This window comes from Coturnix japonica, chromosome 20 (assembly GCF_001577835.2).
Source record: "Coturnix japonica isolate 7356 chromosome 20, Coturnix japonica 2.1, whole genome shotgun sequence".
Classification (NCBI taxonomy): domain Eukaryota; kingdom Metazoa; phylum Chordata; class Aves; order Galliformes; family Phasianidae; genus Coturnix; species Coturnix japonica.
In genome coordinates this window covers 7,034,351-7,056,890 of record NC_029535.1, presented here as the reverse complement: position 1 = coordinate 7,056,890, position 22,540 = coordinate 7,034,351, and the positions used below count along the sequence as shown (strand labels likewise).

Below are 22,540 nucleotides of genomic sequence, written 5' to 3'. Positions count from 1 at the left end.
TGCTTACACACCCAGGCCTTTTATCTCTGCTAAATCATAGCTTTCTTAAACCCTTGGTGGTTTCTCTAGCACTCCCTTATCTCTGTTCCTTTCCAGGGCTGGGCAGTGGGAGCAGGGAAATAGGAGGTGCTGAGCAAGCTGTAAACGTGTGTTTGCACTGCAGTGATGCAACATGACTTACCACAAAAGGCAAGGCTGAGTGTGGTAGAGCACCCATAGGGCTTTTGGGTTTTTCTGGCCATTTCTCTGACTGTATGGCTTTACCCCTACTGCCGTGTCCTTCTGGCCAACCATCACAATAAGGATGCTGTGAAGTTTGGGAAAGGTATTCACAGGCAGCCTGAGACTGGTAAGCATCTGCACTTGTGGTCCTTTTGATGGGATGGGACTCCGTTGGCCAATCAGTTGGTGGTTCCAGGCACTGTCTCTCATGAAGTCATGGTTTCTGATTAGAAGTGTTTTGGCTGTTGCTTTTGTTATCTTTCCCTTTTTTACTGTAGGCATTCAGCAGAAGCTCTGTAGTGTGTAGTCATCTGGCATCCCCCCCACTCTGGATCTGCTCTGTGCCTATGGGTGTGCATATAGCATTGCCCTCTGGTGGCTGAACCTGCCGGGGGAGAGAGGGGGGAGAAACATCAGATTTTTTTGCTTCTTGCAAGGCTCTATTTCCTGACTGCTGAAGTGAGGGGAGCACAGAGGCTGAGCTCTGCATCCCAAGGGGGCACATCTGCTGTAGGGAAACATCGCCGTCCACAGTGAGAGGCAGCAGCTTCACAGCTCACTACAACTTTGCCTTATTCTACAGCCAGAATGGAAGGTTTGGGGCACGATTCATCTTTGCACACTGTTTGGGGGCAAACCTGTACAACGGCCTGTGGTTGTGTTTGGATGCAATATGACACCTGCTGTGATGCAGGCAGCAGTGCGGATGTGTATGTCCTTTGAATAGCATGCAGATAGTTGTCTAGCAGTGTTGGTTTTGCACAGTTTATAAGGCATCTGACCTTTCTTTTGCTGAGCCTTTCAACAAGCCAATTTACAGCCTTGGAAGAGACCACCCAGTGTCTGCTTTCATGGGCAGCTGAGGGGGAAGGGAGTGAGCTCTTCAAAGAGCAGAGGAGGTGAAATCTCTACCACGGCCCATATATTGATGTCATGAACTGTCAGGCTCGGAGTCAGATGCCGGCATGCTTTGCTCTGATCTTAGCAGAATGTCACCCCGTCCCTCAGCAGCAGAGGCTCGTAATGATTGTGTTTCCATGGGCAGATCTGATTTCTGGAGGCTGCCAGGCAGTGCTCCATGGGAGCAGTACCAGGGGCAATGCAGGGGCTGTACTTGGTGGCCACACTATTAGGTACCACTGCCCACTGCACGGCTTTGGAGACAAGTGCCAAGCAGCACAGATAGCTTGTAGCTACCCTGCTTGCATGGATGGTTTGCTTCCCTGCTTTGAAGATGATGACTCCTTGAAAGCAGATCAAGACTCGTGTCTGGGATAAGCTGAAAGATGCTGTTTACAAATGTTTATCCTGGAAAATATTTATAAATCTCCCCCTGGGAGCAGAGCTGTGCAGCACGGCCCCTTGGCCTGTCAATACAGCTATGTAATGCCTGTGAGCCAAACTCTCTTGGGGCAGCGTACATCCTGCTGAGTGCTGCCACTTGTCCCCATGGCCACTTATTGTCCCCGCAGTGCTTATATTGCTGTTACACGCAGTGAATGCGAAATTACATCCCCTGCTTTTAGGAGAACTGCAAGCATTCAGCAGAGAATGGAAGTTAAATGGCTGCTGTCTGCAGCTGCTGTAGAAATGTTTTGGGATATTCACACCAGGTCATTAAAAGCTTCTTGTTAATCTCATAGAAGCATGACATGTTACAACAGTGCTACTCCTGCTTCCAAAATAACAGCCTGACTCCTTCGCTCCAGCTGTGTGGCTCAGAGGAGCGGTGTGGATGCGGTTGGTTTCTGTAGCAGTGCTGGGTATTCCCATCCCCACCTGCATCTGGGTGCTGCCCATTCCCATCCTGACAGCAGAGGCCACGTGGCTGGTTATTGGAGGTATGCTGAGTGTGTAACCTGTGTTTATGCTGTGCCCACGAGTGCTGCTTGAATTGCCATTTTTCTTCTGTAGGGAGTATGGTAAATCCCCTACTCCAGTGATTCTGTTCTCCAGGCAGAGTGGGGTTAGAGGCTTGGCTTTTTGTTCTGGTGGGTCAGATCTGCTTCCACAAACAACACCACCAGGAAGGAAGAAATGTGAGATTGCTGCTGGGATGCTGCCTGTGATTCCAGCTTTGGGGCTTATTTTACCCACATCCTAACGTCTGCATCTCACGTCAGCAGTGAAACCTGGTGCTCAGCGTTCCCATCCCATGTGGTTCGGCGTCCTCGGGGCTGGGACAGGACGTGGGCACATTCACAGCGTAGCTGCCCCTGGGGTCAGGTTGCTGAAAGGGAGAGGGAGGGGAACAGGTGCATTGCTGGGCACACGGCCGGCATGGCACAGTGAATAGAAACTGCCTGGATCCTAAACAGGGTCATAAGCAGGTCCCTAAGCTGCTCTGAGTATAGGGGCTGGGGGAGGTTGGGCTGTGCTTCTTCCTCTGATGCTGGGCTCTGTCTGAGCAGAACAAGAGTAATGTTCCTTCTAGTTGGCCTCTTTCCATGCTGAGACATTTCTGAGCAGGATAGTTGGAGATGCATTGAAAGCATCAGTCCTCAGCTAAGCAAAGCTGTTACATTTGTACTGAGCTTGTCAGCAGCTGGAAGAACTGAAGTGAAGGTACCTGCAGGGCAGCCCTGGGGTGGGGTGGAGGAAAGCAAAGCTCAGTATTGAGCAAGGTGAAGTGTCAGCAGGTGGCTGAGCAGCAGGAGTGGAGTGACTGCACGTGTTCACAGCGTGCTTCATCTTAATGCTTTGTTTATTTGATGTCCTGTTTGTTCTGGCACAGCCTGGTTGCCTGCTGAGATAGATAACTGAATGCTGGAAAACAGCACCAGTGAATTCTGCTTCCAAAGAAACAACAACAGAAACCCTTCCATTTGCTTTCTGCTGAGTGGCTGGTAAGTTGCAGGTGGGGATCCAGTAAGGGAAGGGAGGCTCATCACCCATCCCCAAGGCAGGAGAGATGGCACAGTTCATTTTGGAAGTGCCTTTGGGGTCCTGGATAAATAGGAGTCCAGAACGAAGGCTTTAAACTCGTTGCCTTGCAGCTATAGGAGATGGGGAGCTGTAGGATGTGGCACAGGGGAAGGCTTTGCCCTGATTGTGCCCTCCCTTCTCCCTTTAGGGCTGGGCCCTTAGATGGGTGCCTGTTGTGCTGGGGTCTGCTGAAAGCACAGCATGTAGCTGTGCTGGGGACAGTCAGCAGCCTGCCCCGGAGGGACTACTGCTATCCCACCACATAGCGAGCCATCGATTTCCTGTTATTAGTTAAAATAACACAGCACATATTTTACAAAAACAACCCCGTGTTAGTCCTCCCTCTGAAAGAATTCGAACCTGTCATGAAATTTAGAGGAGGAACATTTTCCCAGGCAGCCTGGACGAAGCAGAACAGTTCTGCCCTGGTCAGCTGCTTCTGGGAAAAGCAGGCAGTGCATCCAAGAGCAAAGCTGCCTTGGGAGCACAAGGAGCAGGACCTGCTGCAGCCTCCGGGCAGGGCTACCTCCAGCAGAGCCCATTTTGGGCTGCCTGGCAGCAGCTTCAAGGCCTTGTGGTTTGGAAATGAAAAGCCTTCAGGCCTTGGGGTGCACTTAAGGAGTAGCAATAGGGGGACAACGTGTTTGGGATTTGGTGTTTGCATGAGGCAGTTGGTGAGAAGTGGGGCAGGAATTAAAGAATTCCGTGATACTTCAGTGGCTGATGGAAACCACGTTGCAAATGTCTGCCTGGGGGAGTTACTGGATTTTATTAAATGCAGGCAGCCTCTTTTTACCCTACTGGAGCTGAGCTGCTGGGGGCACTCAGAAAACATGCGGTTGGTATCATGCTGATCTTATCAATTCCTGCCTCTGAGTTGTGCCCAGCTTTAATTGATGCTTTCCTTGGACTTGGGAGGGTTCCTCTTCCCCAGCAAACAAGTTTTCCAGATGCTTACTTTAAAGGGGAAAAAAAATAATAATAATAAAACAGGGATTTTCTTTGGCTACCTCTCCAGCTTCCAGCTGTTAAGTACTGGAAATATGTTCTTCATTATGTCCAAGAGAGAAATGCTTTTTTCTTCCGATTGGGGTGGCAGTAAATAATTCAAAACATAATGTGCTGCAGACAAGTGAGTTAGCAGCGTTTGTTTTCCGCTCAGCGGTGTGCAGCGGGTCGGGAGCAGACACAGCGTGATGAACGGGGCTGGGAGTTGCTGAGCTCTTGTCGCAGTGCATCAGCTGTCCTTGGGCTGCACGCTGCCTGTGTTTGGCTATAGGTTTGATAACTGTCTGGTTCTTTGCATTAATTAAAATATGAATACCCAAGGCAGTACTAACATGCAATCCTTGGTAGGATTCCCTTTGCCTTAACCTCTGAGTGTTGCTGCTTTTGGGACATGCCTTATGTTGCTGCCTGTGTGGCACATCCAGCCCGTGGCACTGCTCTCCTTGTCTGACCCTGCATTGAGCTCCATGCAGCAGAGCTATTTTAGATGAGGAGGAGGGGTAAATTCCAGCTTTATTGGAGTATTGCCTCCTCTGTTAGCCTTGGTTTTGCTTGTAGTATGGGTGCTCCAGCTTGTGTGCTTGTGTGCTTGATGTTGGCCAGGCCAGTGCAGCCAGAGCACTCCTACCTGTTGGAGAATCTTATGATGCAGTCATGAAAGTTTTTCTCCTAACTCTTAGGTAGCTGAGTCCCCAGAGTTCAGTGCATTGCTTCCCTCTATGGTCAAGGCTCCAGTTGCTGTCCATGGACTGTGGTGATGATCCCTAAGAGCATCAGCTTGGAAGGGCAAAAGAGGCAGAGATGTCATCAGTGCTGAAAGTGATGTTGTAACTGGGATGTGGATGAGCCCTCGGAGTAGAGCAGGGCAACACCTGATGTGTTGCTGTGGATGATGCTTTGACGTAAGAGGAAAAAATACTGAAAGTTTTGCTCCAAACTAACTAGAATTCAAAGGAATGTGAGTCAGGATAAGTCCCAACTGGGAAATGAGGTCATTGAAACAGTAGGGCAGAGCAGGAAAGTGTCACTGGAATATTTTTCAGTCAGGAAAGGATGAAATAGCCTATAGGGTGGGAAGGTGGCCCCTGAGCTGAGGTCTCTCTCAGCTCTCTTTTAAGGCATCTGTCCTTCTTGTCTTCTGTTTTCCTTCACCACAGCCCAAAGCTAATGGCTGTGAGAGGACTTCTCAGACATCCAGGATCTTCATTCCCAATATGGGAAATACTTTAAAATATCTGTTTTGTCCACAAGGACTGTAGCATATGGTTCCCTTTAAAATAATACTTAATAAGAATATTTTTAAAAGCTGAAGTAGCAATAAAAGCAGGAGGGCATAAGCCAAACATTAGGAAAAAACCCTTGAGGATAGAATGAGTTGGTGAGCAATTGAGTCTTGAACTCTGTGGGAATTGGATTAAATCTGCGAAGCCTTCCCAGATACATCAGATACAAATCTCTACATCATTTGAAGCCCTGAAAATAACACAAGACTTGAATAGCCCCAGTGACCCCAAAGCTGTTTTGTTAGAGGCTTGAACGCTTTGCTCTCAGACTCTTTGCTTCAGAAACCCCTGAGGACGGGATTGCTAATTGGTGGTTGCTCTTCATTAACATCAGGCTTTGAGGGATGGGGCTCTTGAGTTTGCTTCTGTGAGCAGTGGTGGAGGACAGCTGCCTCCTTTCCAAGGGCTCTGTGGAGGAGATGCAATGCATGTACAAAGGTCCTGACAGCGGAGGTCCGGCTTGAAACAAAGCAGCCAATTTCCTTTCACCACAGACAAGCCTTATCTGAGGAGATTACGTTTGTCTCGAATGGAGCCTCTGGTGTCATAACTGCGCTCTTCCTGGGCGGATGGAGGCTTGGGCAAAAATCCCATGCGGGAGCCTGGGCTCTGATTGCGGCTGTGACTCACGAGCCTGGGCTGATGTGGGGTGTGCTGGGACAGGGAGCCGTGGGCTTATTTTATTATACATGTTATCCAGTTTTATTTCTTTATTATTCTTATAGATATAGATTGAGGACTGGAGCTGTGGGCTTGTTCTCCCACTGCAGTGCTCAATGGGGCAGCACAGTCCTTTGGAGGGCTCCAGCCTCATTCAGAGCTACCACTCTGTCATGAATGGGATGCTGTCCTTAGGAAATGGCCTCCTTGACCAGAGGCAGGAGGTTGTTTTCTTTAGCTCCTGGGGAAGAAGCATTGTTGTAGTGTATCTTCAAAAACGTAACTCAAGCAATGCTTTGCAGTTGTTGTCCAAAAAGGGTTGCAACACAGGCTGCGGATAGGCTGCTTAATTAGTTCACCGTACCCAAGAGCAGACTGCTTATCATCCTGATGCAATGTAGTGGAGATACTGACCTTTCTTTTCCTGTGAATCATCCTGTGTTGCCTTGCGTGAGGTCAGCAGGGACCTACAGGTGGTCGGTCCTCTGTTCTGGTTCAGGCTAAGTTCTCACTTTGTCGAGATGCACTGAAGGTGCTGGAGTAATTCTGCAGTTATCCTGTCCCTGCTGGTCAGGGGAGATTGCTGCTCCTTTTCTGTGTATCCAAAATCACATCTCTGAAAGTGTTCTGCTGAATAGCAAGATTGCCATAGAGTTTGGACTGGGGTCTGTGTGTGTATAAATACAAGTATGTATATTTAGCTTATTTGTTCTCCTCTGTGATGCGAAATGTTCTTCTTGAGTCTGGGGCAGGAAAGGAGCTGGTGATAAGGGAATAATAAGGCTGTGAAGTAAATCCCGCAGGCAGAGATAATGCAGTGAGCAACACAAGAAGTTCAAGGAAACTCAGATTGCCCTGCACAGGCTTGGCCTGTGGCATACCTGAACCAGCTTTGAGGTTAATTTACACTGTGTTCTTAGAGATGAGTTTGTGTGACATCATCTGTGTCATTTCACTTCAGTGGTCTGTACCATTTCCATACAGAAGTTGTGCAAAAATAGAAGGCAGTGGTGTACAGCGCTGCTCTTTGGTTATGGAGCAGAAGAACTGAAGCAGTATGAAAGGTCAAACCAGATTTCTGAGCAAGGAGCTATTTGCTCTTTGGAGAAAGTTGAGGAATTTTGGCCCAGAGCAAGCTGAAATTCCTGCTTGGTTGTGTGGGAGCCTTTGGCTCAGGGGAAGGCAGCTTCACTTTGAATTTACTTGCAAGGACACACTTTGCATCATAGAGGCCATATCATAGATGCCCTGAACTGGCTGCAGCTTGCAAGAGCAGAAATAGAAGGAATCATGCAGAAGCACCCCAATGCTGCCCCTCAGCTCCAGCAAGGTTGCACAGGGAACCAGGGGGAACCAGGCTGGATGGAGGCTCGAGGCTCTGCCCTGCTGGGCTGGGGACCTGGGCATCCACACAGCTGTGCCTGTGCTTTTGGAGCTGGAATGTGCCTTGTTTAATGACTTTTAGCACGGTTGCTGCCAAAGTAATGGATTCCTTCTATATGTTTTAAGAGCAGAACAATCTGTGACTGTGGATGCTTTATTCTCAGCATCCTGGCACGCACGCAGCTGGTTGAACAGTTAACTGAATTAACCAAGAGCTGTTAAATTAAAATCAGAGGAGATGAGAGGCTGGGAGCAGCACTGAGCACTGACTGACAAATTTAGCATCCCTGTGAGAAGGCTTCACTGTCTTTAGCTGGTAGAGGGACGAACACAGTTTTTAATGGGATACTTCTTGTTCTCGAGGTTGTAGTTTCTATCCTGTTATCCTGTATGCTGATAAACAGGAGGTACCAGGCAGAGCCATGGTTGTTAAAGGAAAACAGCTCTTGTCTTAAAGCCCTTTTTTTCCCTCTGTGTTAGGACTGGATACTCTGGGAGTTCTTTGCATGTTGTGCGTACAGCCCCTGGGACAGTATGGCAGTAGATGGGGCCCAGGCTGGGCTCTTCTCCAAGCAATGCAGAGAAGTCAGTCACTGGAGGAGAAAAGAGGGACATGGTTTTTGTTAAAATTAGACCTTCTCCCTCCCCCACAACCCTTTGAAAAATGCAAGAAAAATGCCTGTTTTGTCTCAGTATATATCCCACAACTGCTTATGCCGAGACTGCTTCTGTCGGTTGTGTTGGGGATGATTGAACTGTCCCACAGCTCAGGAAGGCTGTTGTAGGATTGCTCTCAGGATCTCATCTTGAACAAGCCATTAGGTTGTCTTCTAATGCAAAAAGTAATGGGTTGGGTGTTATAGACATGTAGGAAGAGGTTGAGGCAATGTACTGTGCCATTCACCCCTTAATATGTGTGTCATTTGGGAACTCATCCATGGGGATGGGGGCACTGCAGAACAAACACATGAAGTGGGTTTACTGGGTTCATTTTCAGGGCTGGGGTTGCTGAGAGGCACTGAGACCTTCATGATGGACATGGAGACCCACCGTGTCCTTCCAGGTTAGGGAGATGCTCAGCATCAGAATTTGCTGCAGAGAGGTGGGACATTGAAGCAGATTTTGTTCCTGAAGTCCATCTGGCATTAAAAGCTGAGATGTACGGGGCACAAACAAAGCTGCATCTGCCCATGGGGTTCGGCAACATCTTTCCTTACTTTGATTATAAATTGGTTTTGGCTTCCTGCTGTTGCCATTAGATAGACAACCAGCCGTCTCTTTTTCTTCTATTAATAACCGTTTTGAAGTAATAACTCTAAAAAAACCCCTTTCCTGTGGAGACCTCATCTTCTAGTCAGTGGTTTTCATTCATTTAATGCTTTGTGTTATGCAAAATAAATTCACTGAATGGACGAGGTAACTTTACGTGCACAATGCTCTTTTGGAAGCATGCTGAAATTCATAAAGAAAACTTCAAAGAATAACATCCTAAAGAGAGAAAATAGCTCTGCAGCGTTAGCAAAGAAATAATGCTCTCTCTGTGTGAGCTGACAGCTCCCTGAAGGTGCAGCTCTCAAGTAACTGCTATCCTATCTCATCCCTCAACCCATGCTGCTGCTTAGCAGTTTCAGATTCAGGATGTGAGCACTCTGGTTAGTGCTAGCAAGCAGGAACCACCTGAGTTTTCTGGTCGTGGAAAAGCACTTTTTCATGTTTTTCGATGAGTTTGCTAGCATAGTTTTCTTTTTGCTGAAACCAGTGGCAAATTTGTGTTATTCCAAGGGGGCAGAATGAAGGCAATGCACAAAGAGTCTTTGAAAAATCAGCCCTGGGAACAATGTGGTGTTTTTTCTCAAAGCCATCCCTGTGTAGGTGGCTGGCTTGGTTCAGCTGTCTGCATTTGGGTCACTTCCAGTTACATTCCTCTGCAGCACTGGGGCACCTGCTTCATGCCCACCTCTATGCACTGAGCTGCTTGCACATCAGGCAGTGCTGCGTGTGCATGCACTGTTTTGCAGCTGGGGCCCTTGATATCTGCTCATCTGCTGGTGTGCTGCTAAAGCCCAGAAACCAGTGTTTTCCTATTTTCCAATCAATCATTTCATCTCAAACAATGCCATACTTTACTGGGAAGAACACAACCCTTTGGAAGACCCCAGTGCAAATTGCCACTAATCCTTTCAGCAGCTAATTACAATGCAGATAGTTTCCCAGAACATCTGATTCTAAGAAGCAGCCCATTCCCAGAAGCTTCCTAGAAGCGTTTAGCAAAGACAATTAACACCTCAAGGTAAGCAGCCTGAGAACCTGAAATGCTGCATAGAGTTATTGTGTCTTATCTCTGAATGATTAGGAAGGTTTAAGAGCATCTTTGCTGCTGTGCTGGGCTTGGAGTGGTGTTTGCAAAGGGATTAAAGCAGGAGGGAGGGTTTCAGCCCCTGTGCTTGGGGTGCCTGCTCCTTTCCTCGCCCCTTAGGCTGGCAGCTCTCCCCTTGTGCAAGGTGCTCAAGGACATCTGCTCACTTAGCCCTTCCCCAGTGTTTGAGAGTTCAAGTTTGGGCTAAAAGGCAAATATTTGTCTTGTCTCTAAGGAGTTACTTTACACTTTTCCCCCCCAGTGTAAAGGCCATTTCAGCTGAGTGCTGCTATCTCCTAATGCACAGTGAAAACCAAGTGTAGGCAAAGCTCTTATCTGTGTGAGCGAAGCCTCCTCTCAAGGAATTCCAGCCATCCCCTTCTGCCCTGAGTGTACTGTGCTCCACTGTGATGCCTCTGGCTCCCCACACTCACCATGAGCACATCTGGCTTCACTAAGGGATGCTCAGTTGGTCTCTGGGCAAGCTCAGATGAGACACTTGTGAGCAGATGCATCAGCATTCCCAAAGCACTGCAGGTGTAACTGCACTGCATGTGCCATTTGCAGCTCTGGGATTATCCCCTAATCCCTGCATCCCACCTGAGCTCCTCCAAGCCCCATCCTTCGCATCAGGCAGCTGAAACACTGCACATCAGGCTCCAATTCCTGTCCTGCTAGAAGTTATTTCCAAACTCAGCCATACAACCTTCAGTTCAGCACGGTGCAGGCTGCCAAGCCGTGGCACTGCTTTGTCCTGGCTCATGCCAGGTGCTGCCAATTGAGTCCCCAGAGGGCTTTTGGCAGGAGGCTGCATGGTGCTGGCCAGGGAAGGGACATTGTGCATGGGAGGATGCTGTGGAGAGAAAGCAGTGCTGTGTGTGAAATTAGCCGACAAGCCAAATCCTTCTCAGAAGCGGCGTTTGAAGAAAAAATCCTTTGTGAAAAGTGCTCTATCAGCTGTTCACCTAAGCCAAGCTGCTTAGAAAGGGAACAGGCACTGTTTAGAAAACAGCGTCGTAAAACATAGGGTTGCTGTTAGCAGTGACAGCGAGCAAGTTTCGTGCTGGCTGGTGTTTGCTGGTCTGCAGTTCCCAGGAGATAATGTTTTCTTTGGTCTCTCAATAAAACTCAGAGGTTTCAAGTGAGAAACTTGTAAGCAGGTTGGTGCAGAGCTCCATCCCTTTCTTCTCCCTGGCAGTGTTCAGATATCCAGAACTCTATAACAGGGCTTCTGCATGTTATTAAATATGAGTGAGATAAAAATCTGTGCCTGCTTGGAGGGGAAGCATCTTTTTGCTGTTTGGAAGGGCTGAAATTGCTCTTGACTGATTAGAAGGTAAGTGCGTACCTACCAGCAGCTGGATGGGAGATAGTTTAATGAAGAGGTCTGAAGTCAGAGCGAGGAAGAAATAATGCTGATGCACCTCTGAATTGTTTTGGCTTCTCTCTCATTCAGTTTGTGTTCTGGGAATGTCTGGAGCTGCAGCTCAGTGCTCTGTGGGGCCCTGTGTGCCCTGGTAGAGAGGAACTCAGTGGCATGCAGTGCACACACCTGCTCGTCTGCTCCATCCGATACTTCCAGGAAATCCCAGGCAGAGACACGGCAGTAATGCTGTCCACACACGTGCTCTGCAGGGATACTTTGCAGCAGTTAGGAAGAGCCGGATTGTTTTGCTTTTACGTGGTGCTATTTTAATAAGTCAACGCCAGCGGTAGTAAATCTGTCCTGCGGAAAAGGAGAGAGCTGTTCACTGTATAAATGCAGCAGCCAGCACAGCTTGCTCCTTCCTTCTTGTCACAGCACCAAAAATGGGTCTCTCTTGCTGTTTGTCAGCGTGTAGCTGCCAGGATTGCAGCAATGGGAAGGCTTGCTTTACTTATTAAATGTTGCTGCATGGTGTTGTGGCACCTTGGAGGGAAATTAGTGAGACCTTGCCAAACAAACTTAGATTGTGTCTGCTTCTGGTTTGCTGCCTTGGATCAGCATCATATTTCCATGGCATTTTGGTGCTCAGTAAAGCTGCCCAATGTCCAAACATGCAAAGAGACAGGATGGGAGGGATATGGAGGAAAAGCTCTCACCTCCATCCTCCCCTGCTGCCTCCATCCCTCCTGGCAGCGGGGCAGCTTCATGTGATTGTTAGTAAGGAAATATGCTTCAGAACCACTGACACCATGGAGGTGGTATTCACTGAAAGTTGTTTGCTAATTAAAACACTCATTTGAATTTCCTGGCTGAAGTCTGGCTTCATGTAGTGAAGGGAGTTAAGCTGTACCTGGTGTTCTTTGACAGAGGGTGAGAGTGAGGGACCTGCTTGCCTGCAGGCAGGTGTGCGTCAGAGATGGGTGTCCCACCTCCCTCCTCCATGGAAAGGCAAAAAGAAATTGCCCAAGAGTCTGAGAGCATAGAGGTTGTTATTCATCTGACCAATCATAGGAGCTAAATAAAGATTTTGGAAGAAAACCAACCATTTTTTTCTTGTAATATTGGTTGGGCAGAACTGTACTGGAACTAAACATGGAATGAAAAGTCTGGCTTTTTTGCCAGCTCTATTTTTAGAGCCGCTGCTCCATCTTTGTGAGTTTTCTCAGCATATGCACTTGAAGCAGGCAATCTGCCTTTGTTTTTTCCGCCAGGCTGTCATACTCTGCAAGATAAGGACGTGGGATGGGGAGGTTGGGGACTTACCAGATTTGACTGGAAATCCCTCTGAATACCAGGATGAGTGTCCCGTTCCAGGATGAGGTTCAGTGTGGTCACGGGCTCCTGAATGCTTTCTGTGCTCCAGTCAGGAATGGTCCTAACCCTTCAGTGCTGGAAAGAAACGTGTGTGCAATTTTAGCTGGCTTTTTGTGTCCTCAAACCGTGACCTCAGCTGGAATGAAATCCAGCCTAACGCTGTAGCACTAACAGCAGTTTGGGCTGTGGGATGGAGGAGCAGCATCTGACTTAGTGAGTGTGAGCAGGATAGGCATTCCTGACCTGAGATCTGCTGGCTGTGCCAGCCAGGAGCCAGACGTTCCTGCTGTTGGTGTTACTCCTCTCACACCAAGCTGTGAGCAGTTTGTTGGCTCTCCCAGTGCCTGAGACCACAGCACCTGCAGGCACACTGGAGCTGCAGCCAAGTCTGTCCAGCAAAAGGCTCTGCCAGAACCCAGCAGGAGCCTTCATTTATTCCCTGCTGGATAAAGCTGGAGGAGGATTTTAGTGGAGGGAAGGTGTAACTGTGCTGGTTGGTGCTCAGCCCTGTTCCTGTGCCAAGAGGCAGATGTGCAGCTGGGAGAACTCATTCTGCAGAGAAAACAGCAGCCTGAGCTGAATCTTTTGGGGCTACTCTAATAAAGAACAGGTCCAATGGGAGGGTACGTGGGGCAGAAAAAGCTGCTCCTCCAGAAAGGCTTAGTCTCATACACCTTGATAATATGTTTTGAATTTAAGGCAGCATTTAGGTTTGTTTATCTTCATTTTTCAGCAAGTTGAAAGGAATATCTCATTCCTTTCTTGGGCTCATCAGGCTTTTTGGCAGCCAGGAGCTGTACTGGGTGACCACTTTGATTTCTTTGTTCTGGGTCACACCAGTCTTTACCAGCCCCTGAAAATAGCAAGAAATCAGTGGATTTAAATGCCTCCTCCTCACCTTCTTTTTTTCTCCTTGCAAAATCTTATATGTGCAAACAGGGCTATTTTGGAGGCTCATTGTTAATAGTACTGGCCCTCTGTCACATTGATGTGTGCAAGCTCCTGCACCTGGTCATAGGGATGGGCACAGACCTTTTCTGTCCCTTGCAGAGGTGTCCCTTTGGGTACCTGCTAATCTGGTGGTGGTGGTGGGGGTTCATGCTCATACACTACCAGCTTTGTGTGAGGAGGGACTACTGAGCTGTAAATCTCTGCTTTTCAGGCACTTAAACTCCCTTTTGGGTTGGTTTTGATGTCAGGAATTTTCTCTGATAAGAGAACTTTATTTGCCTTTAAATATCGCTTTGTGACAGGATGATGGAGTGGGGATTCTTGGAGGGAGCCTGTGTCAGCCGGGGAAGGGGGAAATTCTGCTGGGGCTTTTGTTTTTCTCTAGCACTGACATTTTAGCTCTTTAAAGAGTACATTTATTTTATACTTGGCAAGGGTGTGTGCGCACACATCGGCATCCAGACAGATGGGCGCAGCCCGGGGTTAGAGCTGTGCTGAAGCCAAGTGGGTCTCCGGCTCTCCTGTGGCTGTGGCACCTGGGGAAGAGGAGCTGTGTTGGGCCTTTTTCATAGTCAGCTTCAAAATGTGGGTTGCGTGCATGAAGCAGGGCTGCAAATAAAGAGATCTGTGGCATGATGTGCGTGGTGCACAGAATGATGCTGGGCTTCTGGCACGTGTTAACAGTTCAGTGTCAGCTGTTACCCCAAGAATAGGCTGAAAGCCTTCAGAGCAGCTCTGCAGCATTTAGCATCTTTTTGTGACCACGATGCAAAGGTTGGTGGGGACCAGATTTTTGCCTCGCCAAGCCAGGATGTGTTCCCTTCTCAGGGCATTGAGTTTGTAGAGCTGAGGCTAAGCCTGAGGAGCTGCCCAGCCTCTGAGCAGCGCCTGTAGCCACAGAGTCTGTGCTTTGTTTGCATTCAGACCTGTGGGAGCTGAGCTTTGCAATCTGCCTCTCTCCAGCAGCCGGCCCATATCTCAGCCCATTTAGATAGGGAGGATTTTGCTCCACGGGCTGCTTGCATGCAGCAGGCCCCGCAGAGCAGCAGCTCCTTCCCTCAGCTCAGACACCTATCAGCAATCCCTGGTGTCTTCCCAGAGCTTCCCAAAAGCAGCGTTTCACTTAACTCTGTGTTCTTCTCTTTCAGCTCTTCCATGTGGCATATGTCCTGATCAAATTTGCAAATTCCCCTCGTCCTGACCTCTGGGTGCTGGAACGATCTACTGACTTTGGTCTCACCTATGAGCCCTGGCAGTACTTTGCCTGTGAGTATGGCCATGAGCTGAAGCTCAGCTAGGGGAAGTCATTGTACTCCTCAGGGTAGGAGAACTGTTTTGCTTTTTGGGCTATGTGTATTTATTAAAGCATTGTTATCACTGCCCACCCAAATCCCTGTGGATGCCAAAGCTGGCAGCAGCATCAGTGGTTGGGCATTATTGGTCTCTCTTCTTTGCTGTTCCCTCACAAAACCCAGTCTGTGCATTAGAAGTTCCTTCTTCCCAATTCTCTGATTAAAACCTTCAGAAACATCTGGTCCTCTGACTCCTCTGTCCCAGAGGTTCTATAAGGCAGCCAGACTCTGCTACTACTCCCCTCCCCAAACCAGCAGAACTAATTGTGAGAAGTTAAGATCTACAACCAGCATTTAAAACCTGGCACGGAAGGACCTGGGAGCGCTCAGAGGCTGCCCCTCAGGGCTCGTATTTCTGACTTGTCTGTCAGCATGTGCTTCAGTTTTGCTGCAGTTTTCCCATGCAGGAAAGAGCTGCAGGCATTTTATGCACTGTGCTGCCCTATGGTAGCTCCTTTCCAGCATGGAAGTCTTCTCCTCTGCAGTGTGCTAGTGGGAACTGCTGTCAAGTTGCCTGTTTTGCTTTTTTCTTCTGTACTGTGAATTCTCTTCCTATTTGGTCCTCCCCTGGGGCTTGCTGTAGTTACGTTACTGCATGATCTGGAGCAGAGCAGGGAGCTCTTGCCCTGCATGCTCATTCCTGCTTGTAGAGGCACCGCTGCAGCATCTGGAGCTCTTCCCTCCTGCAGCACTGAGCCCTGCCTAAGCCAACCCCCCCCTTGGGAAATGACATGCAGTGACTGCCCAGTGGAAAATTCCTGTGGAAATAAAGAGGTGACTGGTCCAATCCACACCGGGTTCACTAGCACAGCAAGTCCTTTGCAGGGGTCTATTTTTGGTTTGGAGAATTCTGTAGGTAGTCTAAGAAAAAACACTGTTCTTTTCACTAGGATGGTTATGAGGGGTTCAGTTCCCTGGCCATCCTGCCCCTGTCAGCTGGAAGTTCTGCCTGCAGAGGGATGGAATGACTGTCGTGGGAATCATCTGCCGGAGCAGCTGATGGGACCATGGCAATGCAAATCCTCCATGGCAGGATGCCTTCCATGGCCACCAAAGGAGAAATGGGGAGAGATTTATGGGAGTGTTTGTCTACTTGAAGGGTTCCCTATGGAGCATTACAAATGGGGACAAGTCAAGAAATGTGCTCATTCTGGCACAGCCCTCCCTGCCCTGCCCACAGCTCAGCATGCTGTGTGGGATCAGTGTTTCATGGTGCAGAGCTGCGATGCTGGGGATGAGGTCAAGGTGGAAAAGCCTTTGTTCCAGTCTTTTTTGGGGATGCCTGTTACTCTTAGAGTTCCTCCCTGCTTTCTTAGCAGTGAAGCATGTGAGTTAGCAATGAGAGAGTTGGTGCAAAACAATCTTAACCTAGCAAATGTTTAATAAGGAGTATATACCCATCTTGTTGGCCAGCATGGAGAAATCAATTCTGAATTGTTCCTTTTGTCTTACTGCTTTCATCTCTTGTTGATAAACAGCTTCAAAGAGGGACTGCATTGAGAAGTTTGGACTGCAGACCGTGGATCGCATCACCAAGGATGACCATGCTATCTGCACTACTGAGTACTCCCGAATTGTGCCCTTAGAAAATGGGGAGGTGAGCCATCACGTTTTGCATCCCTTGGGGCTCCCAGGGTTTCTGTGACTGGAAATAGAAATTAATAATAATAATTTAAAACACCTAGTTAGAAGACTGGGCATTCAAACCAACAGAAGAGCAGCAGGCAATGTATGAGCAGTGGCATAAGGGACAGAATCATGTTATGTTCCGTGCTGGAAGTTTGCTTAGGTAACAGACTTCTGAGGCTGATTTTTTGGCCATTGTTTAGTTGTTTAAGAGGGCAGCAGACTTCTAGCTGTGTTATTTTTTCACTGACTGAAGGTGCTCTCATTAAATGGTTCCCTCTTGACTACTTACACATGCTGCTTAAGCTGTTCATTTTTAAGACAAATAAGGATGGCAGAGAATTGATTCAGTTGTCTTGAAAGAGAGTAAAGGTTGGGTTCAGCTGAGGGAGACATGCTTTTCCTCCCTTTCAGAGGATGATGCTGATTTGTTTCCCCTCCTCTCATTCACAGATAGTTGTCTCTCTGGTAAACGGGCGCCCAGGAGCCATGAACTTCTCCTACTCTCCTCTCCTACGGAATTTCACAAAGGCCACCAACATCAGACTGCGCTTCCTGCAGACAAACACTCTGCTGGGGCACCTGATGGGCAAAGCTTTAAGGGACCCTACAGTGACCAGGAGGGTAAGGCAGGCCTTGATAGCTCCTAATGAGCTGAAAGTGTTGGAGCACTAACACACTACTGTAGTGAATAAAGTCCTGCTGAATCTTGAGTAGGACAATCCTGGAGCTCATTTGTAATGATACTAATGGACAACTTCTCTTGTGCTCACCAGTATTACTACAGCATCAAAGATATCAGCATTGGAGGGCGCTGTGTCTGCCATGGCCATGCAGATGTCTGCGATGCTAAAGACCCCAGTGACCCTTACAGGTATGTTTTTCACAATACCAGCTCTGCATAAAAGCATTTGAATTGTTGTGCTAAGAATGGAACATACCGGTGTGAGTTGAGTCCTGTCCTGAGCTCCTAATTGTGCCAGTACTGTTGCTCTTGGCTCTGCCCTAGGAACAAACTAGAAAATAGTTCAGCCAAAATAGCAAAACTGAAACCTGTTTCGTCAGGCTATCTTTCAGGCAGATCAGCTCCCTGGTGTGGTTTCCATGTACACAACTCTGCCTTCCTCATGGGGAAAGAGTGCTGCAATGGGAAGGTGGGCACACAAGTCAGTGCTGTTGTTGAACCCATGTTCTTCAAAGCCCAGGGTTGGTTTCTGAGCATGTTCTAAGTAATTTCTTGCTTTCCATGTGGCTTCCTAAGAAGTGGAGCAGTGCTCCATAAGTGGATGGTCTCCCAAGAAAACAGAGACTGCTGTCCAGTTCTTCTCATAAGACCCATAGATGACTTATATATGTAACTAAACAAACATTCTTTGCAAAAGAACAAGAGCATGCAAAACAGCTTTATATTTTGGCTCATGGGATCCTTCCCATCCGCCTCAGCAATTTGAAATACCAGAGAGCTGCTTCGAACCATGAAAGTGTTGCTTCTTAGCCATCTGTTTGCATCCTGAATGTTGCCTTTATGAAAGGGATGGGTAGTTTCAGCTGGAAGAGAGAAGCTTGTATTACTTTCTCATAAGGATCATGTAGAGCATTTGGATCTTCTAAAATAAAGTTCTAGTGAGTCCCAGCCAAGATTAAAAGCTACTAAGTGTTAAAACAAAGATGTATTGAAAAGCAAATCTGTGTCAGTGTGCTTAACTCCTTGACAAAGGAAACTTCATAAATATCTGAGCGCACAGTTCTTGTTTTTCTTTTAGATTCTGGTGTAGGCAGCTGCACTGTGTGCTCATGTACCAGCAAAAGGACTCTGTGGTGCAAAGTGATTTGGTTTTTTAGCCTAGAAATGCCCTGATGTTGATGCCTTCCAGGAAAGGAGGAGAAAATTGTTGGGAGCCTTTTCAGCGCCACTTGTGCTGATGACTCCCTGTGCCTCCCAGAATCCATCTCCTCCACTCGCATTTGGATGCATTTGGCATCTTTACTTTTGAGCCCAAACTGTGCTGTGAGGTTGCAGCACATGTCTGTAAGCAGCTGTCGCATTTCACCCAGAGCAGATTGCTTTTGCCTAGAGGAGAAAACTTTGTATGGTCAGCATATAACATCTGTAAGGTCTTTTGGGAGACATGGGGACAAAGATGCTGGTTAAACAGAAAAACTTCTCATGGTGTTATTGAACCCTATTAGCAAGACCAGAAGCACAGAGCCATCAGTAGAAATGTGTGACACCTGCCATAACCCGGCATGACAAGAGGCACTGCAGAGGCAGCTGGGGCTCAGGACACACCGTCCCTTTGTGTTACTGACTTCAGCTGTCAGGACTGAGTCACTCCTCCAGAACTCAGTGCAACCCATCTGAGGAGGAGGTGTCCTCTGGCAGGCATCCTGCCCCTTCAGACACTGACATGGCAGGAAGAGGGCAAGAAAATGCAGAGGGAGACAAGGAATTTGATTTGGCCCAGCACTATTAAAAACCCCAGTTATGTCCCAGTCGGTCTGGGAGGTCTCTGCCTCTCATTTTAATTTCACTCTTGAGCACATGCCTGGTTTTTGTGTTGCCCAGAGAAGCAGGGTGAGCACTTCCATGGATGTGAGGTGAGCTAGAAATCTTGGCAAAGATTGTGGGACATGATGGAGCACGTTCGTGAGCTGACTTCCTGGCCATAAATGATAATGTTTATCCAGCTTTTCTGAAGTGCCAAGTTACGGAGGCTGTGCTTCCAGACGCGTTGTGTTGGCAGCATGTCTGGTCCCAGTATGTATGTGTGCATGTATGTGCAAGGACCCATGCTGTAGGAGCAGCTACAGACTCCTCTTAAGTCCTTTGTGCTATTCACAGTCATCTCTGTTTGCACTGATCTCAAATGGGCTGAATTTAGCAGAGGGAAGTCAAGTTTTCTTGGGTTGAAGGTGAACACCCGCAGGACTGAGCACAAACCTTTTTGCTAGTAGACTATGTGAGCAGTGAGATAAACATCAGCAAGGACTCAGCATGTTGCAAATGGAGAGCCAGGCAGGAGCTGTGCATTGGCATGTAGCTGCTTTGGGGATGCTCTCCCCCTTTGGATCCTGAAGCTACAAAAATGCTGGGAAGAGCAATTTCCCATTTGGAAAGGGAAGCACTGGGTGTGTTGGCACCTTTGTGCAGCCTGAGGGTCCCAATGTAGGTGTCAGGTACAATCAGAAGCTGTTAGAGCAAGGGGCCCCTGGCCAGGTCCAGATCCTGCAGCACTCATGTGCCACTCTCAGCTGTGACACAGTTACTAGAAAACTGTTTATACTGACGGCTATTGAGCATCAATCCCAATGGAAGGCTGTGGTTTTATATTTATGGCAGGATGGCCAGGAAATACGTGTGCTATGTGAATGCAGCTGCTCCCTCTTCTTCCTTGTATATATTCCATCAATGAAACATGTAAATATTGTAGCTTATGAACATTTGTCCATAATTCATTAGCAGCGTGGACTCAGCACAAGGTGCAGTAAAGCTGCTGTGATAGATGAGCTCTCTGAGAGGTCACTGCTAACTCTGAACAGCAGAGACTAAATAAATAGTTCCTTCTGCCTCTGAAGTGTGAGTAGTCATTGAGGGCCATCTTTGTGCATTCTGGGAACTGAACCAATGCTTTTCAAACATCTCAGATGGGGTGCGTGGCTGGAGCCATGTCTTCTAGCCAGGGAGATTAGCACTGTTTAGCAGGTTTATAAGTTCCCTGACTCAGTGACTGTCTTTTTTAACACGTATGTATTGTGGGGTTAGTTGTCATCTCCAGCTGCTGCCATGGGATGAAAAATAGCACAAAACAACAAAAGATAAGAAAATGTTTCACTGGAGGTGTTGGGCAGTGGTCAGCCCGGTGAGGGGCGTGCAAGGGGTTTGTTACAGAGGTATGGCCAAGGTTGGTCTTCCAGTGGGGCTCCTTGTGAAACAAGGGAAGAAGAAAGTGAATGCTTCAGAGCTCGTTTCTACCACGTGGGCTCCAGCCAGCCCCTCAGGCTCTTGATTTGTAGCCTGGACTCTCCTGGCTGCAGCCCAGCGTGTGGATGTGGGTAAGGACAGGGCATCGTGAGATTGCAGCTGCACGTTTCATGGCATCTGCATGGGGAGGGCTGCCCGTGGGGCTGGGAGCAGAGCCAGGACCTCCTGCCTCAGCTTCTTAGGCTGAAGCAAATGTGCTGGAGCGTGGGGTACTGCCCGTGTTTCCCAAACTTTCTTGTCATTCCATATCTCATTAAAATGAATTCATCTGTCCATATCTCTGTCTGGCTGTTCAGTGTATGCACGCTTGCATGTCTCAGTTCTTAAAAATACACTTAGGTGGAAAACAACTGACTGCAGCCATTGTGAAGCATGTCTGCACCTCCGTGTTTCACCCAGAATGACTGCTCCATTTGTGTCTAATGTTTAAAAAAAAAAAAAAGCTTTTATTTTTAAACACTGCTTTTGAATTGGAGAAGGGAGAGATGGGAGTGGCAGGCAAGCCTGGAGGGGAAATGAGTAATTGCACAGATAAAAGCTGGAACATGCTGTATTATCCATAAGTCTAATACAACAGAAAGCATTTGTCTTGGATGGGGATTGCCTTCTGCTAAGTGGAAGTTTTGTGGGTGATGTCACTGATGTTAATGAATCACTGCTGTGGTCAAGCAGGATGAAATCCATTGCTGTGCTGCCGAGCCCCAGTTCACATTTCATGGGGGCCTTTCTTGCAAGCACAGGTACACCTGGAGGAGCAGACGGGCTGCACATGGCCCTGTGTTCCTCTGCAGCTCAGGGCTGTCATTTATCCCTTTTCCACCAGCCCTGCACAGTAGCACAGACATCTCTCTGACCCTGCACCATGCAGCTCCATTAAGTGCTGGTTTGCATCAGCTCAGGTTCCTCCTGCTCCCCCCCTCCAGCTGCCTCATGTTTGTCTGTACAGCGCATTCAGCACTGCACGCTGATTTGTGCTGTGCCTCTTCTACTACACAAAGCGATGAGGGAGGAGGAGAAGAAGGGGAAGGTGGTGAGTGACATTGGAAGAGGTGTTTGGCTCAGGTGAAAAATAAATAAATAAATAAAACTGAAAATTAGGTACAGTGTTTTAGAAGCCTTTATTTCCAGGATGTTTGGAGAACAAACCCCCATGCTTTGTTCTTCTCCCCTGCAGGCTGCAGTGTGACTGCCAGCACAACACCTGCGGCGGCTCCTGTGACCGCTGCTGCCCTGGCTTCAACCAGTTCCCGTGGAAACCTGCCACTGCTGACAGTGCCAACGAATGCCAACGTAAGTCAGGTTTGGGTTTGGCCTCCTTCTTGCCAGCTGTTTCACAGAGCAGAGGCTGAGCACACTTGAAATTGCAGCGCGATGAAGTCCTTCACCCAAGCAGCGCGCTGGGAGGTGTGCAGTGCTGGGTGACGTGCAGCTCACTGGCACAGCTGCAGCACAGCTTACACGGTGGTTAATTTTGTTTAGTCAAGGCTCGCCCTGAGATCTGTGCAGGGCTATGATTATAATCACGTTTCGGTTCCTCTTGCGTGTCCAAGGGTTCACACAGGCGAGTCCCATTGCTCAATTCTGTCTCCAAGATGAATTGCACTTGGGTCTGTTTACATACAGGACATCTTTATTTGTCTGGAGAAACCTTTGGTAAACGCCGACGCTGGAATTTGCGCTGCTGTGGGAGTGCAGAGCACAGAGTGTAGCTGTACCACCATATGAACTCATAGAAAGGCAGGGCAGCATGGCAGGGCTGGGTCCTACTGCCCTATAGGCAGCACCCCCACCTGGTGCTGAATCTCACAGGTGGGATGAAAGAAGCAAGAATGCTGCCCTCTAAACCAGACTACTGGAGGCCCCAGAGGTGGTAATTTCTCGTCTCTACATGCCTGCACATACTTTTGTCCTGGTTTTGTGCCTGCTGAGTTTTTTACAGTTTTAAACACAGCCTTATGGCAGAACTGTTTCTTCTGTGCTTTTGGGCTCCAAAGTTTGGGTGATCCCCCAGATTCATTCAGGTGTACTTCCTCATTGAAACATAACCCATTC

At 48.2% G+C, this 22,540-nt stretch overlaps 1 protein-coding gene across 3 annotated transcripts in view; it reads left to right on the top strand.

Annotated features, from left to right (window-relative positions):
- LAMA5 (laminin subunit alpha 5) overlaps window positions 1-22,540 on the top strand; it is a 74,968-nt gene that overhangs the window by 15,901 nt on the left and 36,527 nt on the right. For all 3 annotated transcript variants that reach the window (XM_015881489.2, XM_015881488.2, XM_015881487.2), the window contains exons 3-7: window positions 14,677-14,794; window positions 16,359-16,477; window positions 16,960-17,130; window positions 17,283-17,380; window positions 21,663-21,778. In XM_015881489.2, the coding sequence (XP_015736975.1) occupies window positions 14,677-14,794; window positions 16,359-16,477; window positions 16,960-17,130; window positions 17,283-17,380; window positions 21,663-21,778 (622 nt within the window). The remainder of the gene's footprint in view (window positions 1-14,676; window positions 14,795-16,358; window positions 16,478-16,959; window positions 17,131-17,282; window positions 17,381-21,662; window positions 21,779-22,540) is intronic.